The sequence below is a fragment of the Garra rufa genome, chromosome 17 (assembly GCF_049309525.1).
Source record: "Garra rufa chromosome 17, GarRuf1.0, whole genome shotgun sequence".
Classification (NCBI taxonomy): domain Eukaryota; kingdom Metazoa; phylum Chordata; class Actinopteri; order Cypriniformes; family Cyprinidae; genus Garra; species Garra rufa.
In genome coordinates this window covers 23,472,600-23,485,014 of record NC_133377.1, presented here as the reverse complement: position 1 = coordinate 23,485,014, position 12,415 = coordinate 23,472,600, and the positions used below count along the sequence as shown (strand labels likewise).

The following is a 12,415-nucleotide window of genomic DNA, read 5'->3' as shown; positions in this document are numbered from 1 at the left end:
TTTTCTTATGCAAGGCCCCCCTTTACAGCATTCTCGGTTTTGAAGAGCGCAGCTGTCACAGCCTGAGGTGAGCTCACACTGAGTGACCCAGTCTTTCAATGCACATTAGGTTTGGCCAACACAGAGCCAGCCTTCAGCACCGAAACATCATCCCACTGTCACGTTAAAGATAATTATTTGGCCAAAGAATACGAGGTGGAAAAAATTGATTCCACAGAGAGGGGCAGAAGAAACAGAGGCTCCTTATGTGAAGCGTCACAAGGAGAACTGTTCATTCTTCAGAAGGCTATCAGTAGCAAATACCCGGAAGAATCCTGGAAGGCTTCTGGGAGATGAACAGACTGTATTGAGCTTTAAAATGGGTGCCTGGAGAACATCCCGCAGACTCTAAAGTACCATCTAATAGATGTCAGTGCAAACAGGAATAAAACAAAAAGTGTAGTGTTTGATTTGTTCTGCCGTTCAGTCTACTGACAAACACATGGAAGGCGTGAGGTTAACAGAAAGTCTTTGCTGAGGAAACACAGGCTGGTCGTTTAGCCGGGCATCTGTAGAATAAATCGGTGAGATTTATTCAGCCAAATCCATGTCTCTGTGAGACGGAGAGCTTTTGAAGTGCCCTTGGATTCGCCCTCTCTAGAAAAGGAAGCTGAACCCAGCCATAGCTCCGCTGAGTCATAGGGTCCTTAAGGGATCCAGTGGGCTTCGGAGCTCAAGCAAGAGTGACTCACTACCTGCACATACACACTGTAGCCAAAAACATCGTTGTCACTCCTGTTCTGAGAGCTAAATGCCATTCTGCACACAAAAATTAGTTTATTCAAAAGACATTCTACAATTAAATTCACTAACAAATATCATTAAACATAACCAAGACTGTCGGTGTCAATCAATGCAAATTCAAAAGTAATTCATGCACCATCATGTTTGTTGTTGAGTTGTTGTTGTTTTGTTTTTTTTGTTTTTTACAGATTTCATGTTTTAGATTCTATGGTGTTAAAGGGATAGTTTACCAAAAATGAAAATTCTGTCATTACTCTCCCATTACACCTTCGTTCATCTTCGGAATACAAATTAAGATATTTTTGATTAAATCCGAGAATTTTCTGACCCTCCATAGACAGCACAGTAAGGACATTATAAAAACAGTTCACCTTCATTTATGAAGCTACGAGAATACTTTTTGTGCGTAATGAAAACTAACAACTTTATTCAACAATTTCTTCTCTTCAGTTTCAGTCTTCAACACTCATTCACAAGTGTACTATGACGCATGTCTATTTATTCCTCCGCTTGCATGCGTCACGATACTCTTGTGACTGACATGATAAAGAAGAAATTGTTAAAAGTTATTTTGGTTTTCTTCACGCACAAAAAAGATTTCCATACCACCTTTCTGGTCCTTAAACGTGGTAGTTGCGTTAAAGTCTATTCAGGGTTAGAAAGCTTTTGGATTTCATCAAAAATATAATACTTTGCATTCCAAAGATAAACAAAGGTCTTACAGGTTTGGAACAACATGAGGATGAGTAATTAATGACAGAATGGGTGAACTATCCCTTTCAGTGTCTAGTACTGTGTAGTTAAGATAGTTAGTCTTGAGACTTCTATATTGTGTTCTGTAAACCTTAAGGCATGTTCACATTTACAGTGCCTTACAAAAGGATTCATAACCCTTTATTTTTTTACATTTTGTTATGTTAATGCCTTATGTTTTAGTGTTTTGAATTACTTTTTTCCCCCCACATCAATCTACATTCCAAGCACCATAATGATAAACCAAAAACAGAATTGTCACAACTTTTATTAAGTACATTGCACAAGTATTCATACCCTTAACTCAGTATGTAGCTGAAGCACCTTTACAGCCTTAAGCCTTTTTGGGTATGATGCAACAAGATTTGCACATCAACATTTGGCAGTTATCTACCATTCTTCACCTCTCAAACTCTGTCAGCTTGGATGGATTCTGGCAGACTTTTTCAGGTTTCTCCAGGAATGTTTGATTGGGTTCAAGCCTCTGGCTGGGCCACTCAAGGACATTCACAGAGTTGTCTATAAGCCACTCTTGCTCTTTGCTTAGAGTCATTGTCCTGTTGGAAGGTGAAGCTTCTCTCCAGTCTGAGGTTCTGAATGCTCTAGGCTGGGTTTTCATTAAGGCCATCTCAATATTTTGGTGCACTGAGCTTATTCTACTATGACGAGTCCCTCAGTCCCTGCCACTGAAAAACAGCCCCATAACATGAGGCTGCTACCAGCACACTTTACTGAAATTTCTCTGCGGGTGATGAGCAGTGCCTGGTTTCCTTCAAACATGATGCATGGAACTGAGGTTCATCAAACCACACAATTTTGTTTCTCACAGCCTGGCCCTTTAGATGTTTTTTTTTTTTTTTTTTTGCTAATTCCAAGTGTGTTTTCATGTGTCTTCACTGAGGAGAGGATTGAGTCTTGCCACACCGCCATAAAGCCCAGATCGGTGGAGTGTTGATGTTTGTCCTTCTGTAAATTTCTCCCATCTGCATATATGATCATGGAGCTCAACTAGAGTGACTATCATGTTCTTGGTCACCACTCTAGCAAAGAATCCTTCTCCATCAATTGCTCAGTTTGGCCAGGAGGCCAGCTCTAGGAAGAGTTGAGGTCGTTTCAAATTTCTTCCATTAAAGGGATAGTTCACCCAAAAATGAAAATTTGATGTTTATCTGCTTACCCCCCAATACATCCAAGATGTAGGTGACTTTGTTTCCTCAGAAAAACACAAACTAAGAATTTTAATGAAAACCGGTGCAGTCTGCCAGCCTTATCATGGACGTGGATGGGCACCAAACCTTTAAAACTAAACAAAAACATGCACAGACAAATCCAAATTACACCCTGCGGCTCGTGATGATACACTGATGTCTTAAGACACGAAACGATCGGTTTTTGTGAGAAACTGAACAGTATTTATATCATTTTTTACCTTTGATACACAGCCACGTCCATCTGTCATGAGCACAAGTTTGGCATCAGTCACGTCACATGTGCACGCGCTTCTGGCGTAGTATACGCAAACTCCGTAAGGGGAAATCAGTGAAAAGTCCCGGATGAGTTTGTGCAAGCAAACGTAATCTTTTAGCTTTAAATCGGTTTAAACAATCAGGATACGCGCAAGTTACCATTTTGAATATACCCACAATCTCTGTGCACTGTGGAAACAATGAGTGTCGTATTCATGCGACAGATCGCTTCCTGCGTTTGCGTATTCTACGACAGAGCGCGTGCACATGTGACGTGACTGATGCCAAACTCGTGTTCAGGAGAAATGGACGTGGCTGTGTATCAAAGGTAAAAAATGATATAAATACTGTTCAGTTTCTCACAAAAAACGATCGTTTCGTGTCTTAGGACATTTTACATTCGCAGGCGCAGGGTGTAATTTGGATTTGTCTGTGCATGTTTCTGTTTACTTTTAGAGGTTTGGTGCCCATCCACGTCCATGATAAGGCAGGCAGACAACACCGGTTTTCATTAAAAATCTTTGTTTGTGTTTTTCTGAGGAAACAAAGTCACCTACATCTTGGATGCATTGGGGGTAAGCAGATAAACATCAAATTTTCATTTTTGGGTGAACTATCCCTTTAAGGGTAACTGAGGCTACATGCTTCTGTGAACATTCAATGCAAGAGATTTTTTTTCTGAAATCTTCCCCAGATGTGTAGCTTGATGCAGTCTGGTCTCTGAACTCTACATGCAATTTTTTTTTAGCTTAGGGCTTGGTTTTTGCTCTTATATGCATTTTCAGCTGTTAGATCTTTTATTAAGACATCTGTGCCTTGTGCCATACCCATTCAAGTGAATTTGCCACAGGTTAACTTCACTCAAAGTGTAGGAACAAATCTACAAGCAATACAAATGCTCCTCAGCTAAATTTCAACTGTTCCAAATAAGGGTATGAATACTTATGCAATAGAATCATTTAGGCTTATTTTTCGCTTTTCCATCATGGGTTATTGAGTGTAGATTGATGTCGAAAAAAAAGTATTTTAAAAGTAAGTTAAAGCAGTTCAACATAAGGCAGCAACATAACAAAATGTGAAAAAATGAGGCACTGTAACTGATCCAAGCCGAGGAAGAAGGGTCTTATCTAGCGAAACAATCAACCATTTTCTTAAAATATATATATTTATACACTTTTTAACCACAAATGCTCGTCTTGTCTTGCTCTGTGATGCACTTGCCTATTCTGTGCATTCTGGATCAAGAAAGTTAGGATATGTTTGAAAAACTCCCATTTCGTTTTCTGAAGGGGTATGAATACTTTCACAAGGCATAGTAACGTTGACTCATTTTAACAGAAATCCACGTGATTCCTGAGGATGAAAGATTTCTTAATGCAAATTTTGCAACAGGTTCAAATTAATCATGCAAATTCACTGTATTGGCCAACAGAAAGCTACAACAGAAAGAGCCTTCGGTATTGCCTGTGGTTCATACATCGCCACACTATTAACAAACAATGGACACTTTTCCAATGAAATTTTATTAATGTGACCACACTTTTAGTCTGGATAGCACCATGTTTTTCACATGAGTTAAAGCAAGGTGGTGAGGGAAGTTCAGTGTGTTTACTAGATTGTACTGTTCTTTAACAACATGCCTATTGTTCAACTGACTAAACATCTTTCTAAAAACCTTTCAGTAAACCAAACAACTTCAAAGCTTGAATGTTGTGAGTTTTTAAAGTTACATGTGATCTAGGACTTAGCACATGCTACTGTAAAGACTGTTAAGGGCTTTTCACAAACAAAGACGATAACTGAAACTTTAAATCTGTTCTAATTTTATGAGAATAGAGATGTCCACACAACAGCTAAAAAGTCAACAGACACAGGAACGATACTGCTTTCAGAATGGTTTTTTTTTCCAGGTGATAAATAATAAAAAATACTTTAGACTTCATAAAGCTCAAACATTAAAAGTGACCAACAATGCAACTGCACAACATACTTATAAAAACATAACGTTGTTATCTACGCTAATATAGTTATCATGGTGTAAACACGCCTCAGGTCTATCCTTCATAGCCTCATTTTCATCCACATAAAATTAAATAAGGCATCTATCCTTAATAATGTCTGTAGATGTTTTGATCACAAGAATTCACATCTGATGTGCTCACCTTCTAAGAAACGCATCTAAATGCAGTCTAATGTACCTTAACCAGAATAAGCACTGTTAGCTAACCAACACACTGATGTCAAACTTTACTGAAATTATTGTAAACAGAGCTGCAACCTATATGAAGCTTTTACTGCAGTCAGGACAATGTCTTAGAAGGTGACATAAGCTGACTATTTGTGTAAAAGTCACAAGAAAATGTATCACAGGGTATCTAGAAGCATGGGCGGCCTAAAATACAGCTCAAAAGCATGGCTGAAATTCCATCTTATTTCTGAAAGGCCTGGGACAAATGCAGGCTGCTGAGGTGTAAAATGGCTTGCGGCAAAGCACCAGCAGACTTAAAAGCTTTTCAAATGGAGGAACACAAATAGAACCTTTTAGCAAACTCTTCTTTAGAGTTAATGTCCACTGTTTAAGACAGCAAGGGTTTAAAAATAGCACTTTTTCTATTCATGTGTGCTTTTGGCGACCCATTAACTTGGCTATGTATGACAATGTATGGTTTTCCTAAAGCATTCTCTTGTTAAAGTTATAAGGCTGGTCTAAAATTAGAACTTTAAAGCATCAACTTCAGCTATAAATAGCTAAAAGGAATTATTTCAGTGACGTGAATGTATTTTATTCAACGTGCATTCTCAATGTTGTATAAAAGCATCTGAGAAGGCATGAAATATGTATTGTCTAACTCAGTGACTAATGCAAGAAGAATATCTAATGCCTTTTGTGTTGGCTTACAATGACTCAAGGGCAATTTGCTGTGACATGACTGTAGCAGTAATCTCTAAATGTTTTCTGTTCCGCTGTCCATTACAAAGACTGAGATTGGGGTCAGAAGATGAATATCTTCATTCCATTTTGGGGCGAAGACGTGATGGGCAAAGCATGTTGTTTCTAAGCCACTAGCATCACCAAATGGATCTGTATATCTCCCATTATTTGGAGACACTAGGCAATGCATGATAAAAAGTTCATTAGTGATCGAGCAAAATATCAGCAAGGTTTATTATTTAGCCATTATACGGTCAATTTGACTTGATCAGCATTATTATTGACTGATTAAACGAAGAGTTTGTATCAGTACAAAACTCTACTGATATTCAATAGGTAATAAAATATTTCTGATTTCTTTCCATTTTTTGAATTCTCCATAAATACAGTGCAAATAGGCATTAATTTAATTTCATACAAAGCATCATGTAAGACAACACCAAAATGTTCTTAACTTTAGCAATTCAAATACACTACTGTTTAAAACCGGTCAATTAATACTTTTATCTATTCGGCAAGGATAAATGCTGTTCTTTTAAACTTTCCATTTAAAAAAATCATTCCACAAAATTATGAAGCAACACAACTTTTTGTGCAACATTTTAAATAAAGTTTATTCAACCCTGACATTAAACACTGAAGCAATGGCTGCTGAAAATCCAGCTTGCCATCAAAGGAATAAATGTATAATCTTATATAATATTAATCGATATTATATTAAAATTTTAGTTGTATTAATATTACAGAATATTACAGTTTTTACTGTATTACTGACCCAAAAAAAAGCTGAGGCGATAATAATATAATATATATTTTGTTATAATACTCTAAACCTTTGATTGGTATTGTGCATGGCTGGGTAAAAAATATTGATTTCTCTCTTTTTTTATTGATTCTCATTTTTACAAAACAATGTTGATTCTTAAATCTCAAGAAACAGTTACTCTGGCCTGTTTTCAGTTAATGAACGGAACATTAGCGCACCTCCCATGTAATAAATCGCAATAAGCTTTGTGCTTTGTTACTTTTGATATGAAAAAGTCTCAGATTTCAAATTCTGTCAATTTTATTACAGTATTCAAACAATAAATGCCATATTTTGCACTGTTTAATGTGGAGTGACAGACCGCTGTAGTGCCCCAGTTTAAGAGAAGCGGCAGCGTGAAGCACACATGAACTCTTCATCTCTGACGGTTTCAGCATGAAATAAACAGGAGTAAAAAACTCAGAAGGTGTGGTAAAAGAAAGAGTAAAACTTACTGAAATCCATATTCTGTCTCATGTAATCACTCATTCAGTGTTTCAAACATGGTAATGTGTCACGTAATCTCACATTTACCTCAGGCAAAACATATTTGGTGACCATAACTTTTTACTGTTCTTAAATATTTAAGCTTAAATAAATCTGTCAAGTTTTTATGACAGCCGCCATTTAAATGTTTATATTTAAAAAAAATGAATTGGAGTAGAAATATAGTTATTCAATTTCAAGTTAATGTTACTTTTTAATCATTTTAACCTTTAATATTATAGTAATAGTACCAACTGACATGTATATTTTACAGCATTAGTTGTACCATGTACTATACCTGATATATATTCTATAGATAATTGACCCTGGACCACAAAACCAGTCATAAGGTTAAAATTTACAAAACTGAGATGTATACACCATATGAAAGCTCAATAAATAAGCTTTCTATTGATATATGGTTTGTTAGGATAGGACAATATTTGGTCGAGATACATTTATTTGAAAATCTGGAATCTGAGGTTGCAAAAAAATCAAAATACTGAGAAAATCACCTTTAAAGTTGTCCAAATTAAGTTCTTAACAATGCATATTACTAATCAAAAATTACATTTTGATATATTCATAGTAGGAATTTTACAAAAAATCTTCATGCAACATGATCTTTACTTAATTTTCTTAAGACTGGTTTTGTGGTCCAGGGTCACATATATAATCTATATTGAATCAAATCAAAATCGAAATTGAATCGAATAGCAAGCTTGTAAAGCAGAATCGAAACCCAGCCCTAGTATTGTGTGTTTAGAGGCACTGTGGGTTGTTCCATAGCTGTAATGCATTTCTATCTCTACCATACTAGCCCTCAATATACACACATCATACACAAAGTGAGTTGGACAGCATTTCTTTAGGGACGGCACATCAGAAAAAGTCAGCTGGCTGAGCTATTGTGCTTTGTGCTAAAGTGGGCAGAAAAAGCATATCTGTAGTTTCTAAAGCAATGCTTGAGATATGAAACTTAACAGACTTTTGACACATTGACACACATCACATTTAACAACAGTTGTATTTTTCTCTACAACATAGTCTTTTTTTTCCCCACCAACTCAGAAAGTAATACATGCTCCTTGGTAAATTACAACTTAAATCATGAAAATGAACATATTTCTTATGGCTTTTGTCCAATACAATTTTAAACAACAAAAGACACTGACATTTGGCCCTTTGATGCTAAAAAGACATTACCAAGACAAAAACGGACTACAGCATCCATCAATGAACATGATGCATAATTCAGTCAATCAGGCTTAATAAAGAGAGAATCTCACACACCAAACAATTCCACACGTTGACTGTGAGATGAAACCCTTGGCTCAGGATCAAAGCTATGCATTTCAGGCTGTGAATATCTTTAAGAGAATTTTCTAAGTGATCCAAAGTGATCCACTTTCAAAGGGATTCACAGTGATTTTTAAGGATGTGAGAGAAATATGACCAGAGGCAAGAGGACACAGAGCCTTGGCTCTCAGTCTTTTACTTCCACTTTGATCCTAAATTGCATGGAAATACTCAATTACGATTAAAATCACACTGTATCTTTAGTATGATCTGGAAAACTCATTGCACAAATCTTATTTTAACAAATACATATTTAGAGAGTTGTAATCTCCAAGGTAAGTGGGATGCAGTTATAGTCGTCACGAAAAAAAATGTCAAGGTTGATGATGAGGCTCTTGAAGTGAAATTGAATGGGGAGCATTTTTGAAGGAAAAAATCGACTTTTTTTCTACTCCACTGACAGATATCGTCTTGAACTAGCTCGACCTCACGCATTTCGTAGTCATGTTGGAAAGGTCACACATGACATAGGTGGAAGGGAATGTCCAAATAAAGTCAAGCGCCCTTTACAAAAAAAGATAAAGCAATAATAGGATGATTTTGAAGTTTAAGGAAAAAACGAGTGAGTTTTTCGCCCTACCATACCTTTCTGAACTGAAATACACAAATGAAGAAATAACAGCACGTGACCTTTCCAATGTGATTACGTATAGCGTAAAGTTGAAGATGCACATCACAGATCTAGTGCAAGATGAACACTTGTGGTTTAAAAGTAGGGGTGACCCCAAATAGTCGAAGTTTCGATGCTTCAATAAAAGGATTCTAGTCTCAGCCTCAGACGTCACACTTAGCTGGAAAAACTTCAGGAGTTTTCAAAGTTGTCCTCTGATTGGTTCAAGTGTTTAGAATTTCCAGAAGACACGTGTGTCGCGTTCTTTAACGCTCAGCCTGGAAACAAAGATGTCGTGACGCCAAACCCGCTCACGAAACAAGAAAGCCGTCAACTGTGATGATGAGCATTTATCAGGATCAACTAAATGCTGAATTTTCAAAAGTATGTGAAATATTTACATTTTATTGCATAGAATCTTTAAAATACGTTAAAGAGTTTTACACATCGGTCTGTTATTGTGACGACATGACATTTCCTCACCTTAAACATGACGCGGCACAAAACGGCTGCTTTACCCCTCTGTCATATGACCTCTTGTGTGGGCCTTTGCCATTCAAAGTGGCCAACGTTCCCAAAAACTTTTGCCGTTAGTGTGAATATTATATAATCTAATCTATATAATCTATTCTGGCTCTGGTTGAAAATCTGTTGGTGTGGTGTTTTTTGTGTCATCATGTTGTGGTCTCTCACATTTTGAAGATCTTATAAGATTTTAAAAATCTTTTATTGTGTACCCAACATAAGTCAAATCTAATTTGACTAGGTATATCCTTAGTCGGGGACACCCCTATTAGAATATACAGTGCCCTCCACTAATATTGGCACCCTTAGTAAATATGAGCAAAGGTGACTGTAAAAATAAACCTGCATCATTTATCCTTTAGATCTTTCATTCAGAAAATTCAGAAAATTCTAACCTTTCATTTAAGTAAAACGATGGAAAATGGGGGGATATCTCATTAAGAAACAAATGTTTTTCTCTAGTTCACATTGGCCACAATTATTGGCACCCCTAAAAATTTGTCTAAGTAAAATATCTCTAAAGTTTATTCCCATTAATATTAAAAAAAATTTAGCACACCAGGGTGGCTAGGAGTATAAAATTGTCCAGTCATGACTTTCTGTTCCACAGGATTATAAATATGAGGAAAACAAAAGTCAAATTCCCTTAATCATCCATCACAAGAAGTTAAACCAAAGAATGTAGTTCTGATGTGCAGAACAAGTTTGTTGAGCTTCACAAAATAGAAAGTGGCTGTAAGAAAAGCGCTAAAGCATTGAAAATTCCCATTCCCACCATCAGGGCAATAATTAAAAAGTTCCAATCAACTAAAGACGTTACAAATCTGCCTAGAAGAGGACGTGTGTCTATATCATCCAAATGCACAATAAGGATGAGAGTTTGAGTGGCCAAAGACTCTCCAAGGATCACAGTTGGAGAATTGCAATTGTTGAGTCTTGGGGTAAATAAAATGATCAAACCACCAATCACCACATGTTGTTCCAGACAGTTTCAAGAAAAAAATCCTCCTCGCTCACCTAAAAACAAACTCCAGCGTATTCACTTGTCAGCATTGATTGGAACTTCAAACAGGACTGGCTTCTATGGTCAGATGAAACTAAAAATTAGCTTTTTGGCAGCTAACCCTCCAGATGGTTTTGGTGCAGACAGGGATAAAAGAGTACCCTATGCCCACAGTTAAAAATACTGCTAGGTCTTTAATGTTGTGGGCCTATTTTTCTGCCCGAGGTCCTGGACATTTTGTTTAGATACATGGCTTTATGGATTCTATCAAATACCAGCAGATAAAAAAATCAAAACCTGACTGCCTCTGTTAGAAATCTTATAATGGGCCATGGTTGCATCTTCCAGCATGATGATGATCCAAAACAAACATTAAAATCAACACAAAAATTGTGTCACTGAGCACAGAATGAAGCTTCTACCATGGCCCTCCCAGTTCCCTGACCTCAACTCTGTAGAGAAACTGAAGAGAAGAATCACCAACATGAAGCTGGGAAGAGAGAGATTCTGTTTGAAGGATTGGTCTCTGATCTCTTATCAGGTGTTCTCCAAACTTATTAGACATTGTTGGAGAAAACTCCGAACTGTTACCTTGGAAAAATGACGTTGCAATAATTCGGTGCCAATAATAGTGGCCAACGTCAACTAGAGAAAAACATTTATTTCATAATGAGATTTCACCCCTAGGTTCTATTGTTTTACTTCAATGACAGGTTAGAATTTTGTGAATTTTTTGAATGAAAGATCAAAATGATAAATTATGCAGATTTATTTTCACATTCACCTTTGCTCATATTTACCAAGGGTGCCAATATTAGTGGAGGGCACTGTATATATGTATGTTTTTTTTTTTTTTTTTTTAAGAAAATGACCAAGCATTTCGCTAGACAACACCCTTATTCCTTGGCTGGGATCATGTACATCCCTTTGAAGCTGCATTGAAACTGCAATGTGGACCTTCAATCCATTGATCCCACTGAAATCCACTATATAGAGAAAAACTCAGAAATGTTTTTGTTAAAAACCTTCATTTCTTTGCAGCTGAAGAAAGAAAGACATGAACATCTTGGATGACATTGGGGTGAGTAAATTATCAGGAATTTTTTATTCTGGAAGTGAACTAAGCCTTTAAGGCCTTAATTTGTGGGAGGGTAATTTTTCAGGATCCGCAGAAACCATGTTTATGGTTAATGGTGTTCCTTTGCCATGGTGACAAATACTTTGCACATAAAAGATTAGATTGTTTTTTTCCATATTAATCTTGTTAGGCATTGTTTTTATTTCTTGAAGCCATACTTTTCAAACAGTGAGTATTTTAACATTTCCAGATTGGTGCTATTCTCTTCCATTGTAAATATAACCCAGAATTTTTTTTTTTTTTTAAGAAAAGAACAAACAAATAAAAATATAACGTTGACTACCACAAAAACATCATAAATACTGCAAATCTCAAATTGTTTCCTTGACCTTAATGAAAAAGGAACAAGCTGGCAGCCACAGGTTGATTGAATTTATACTGCTGACCCAATTTCCCCGGATGTGACAGACTGCTTACCTTAACATAGGAAGGCTGTTTCTCCAAAATGAGGTCTGCCACTCTTTTTGATACCTGAAAGATGAGAACACAAGCTAAAGGTTAACATCTGTTCAACATGTCCAAGCTTTACAAGACTACATAATCTGTTTGTGCGTT

The 12,415-nt window shown here is 36.6% G+C and overlaps 1 protein-coding gene across 2 annotated transcripts in view; it reads right to left on the bottom strand.

Annotated features, from left to right (window-relative positions):
* Nucleotides 1-12,415, bottom strand: part of vps50 (VPS50 EARP/GARPII complex subunit) — a 178,781-nt gene that overhangs the window by 148,257 nt on the left and 18,109 nt on the right. For both annotated transcript variants that reach the window (XM_073821661.1, XM_073821662.1), the window contains exon 5: nucleotides 12,278-12,331. In XM_073821661.1, coding sequence (XP_073677762.1) covers nucleotides 12,278-12,331 — 54 coding nt within the window. The remainder of the gene's footprint in view (nucleotides 1-12,277; nucleotides 12,332-12,415) is intronic.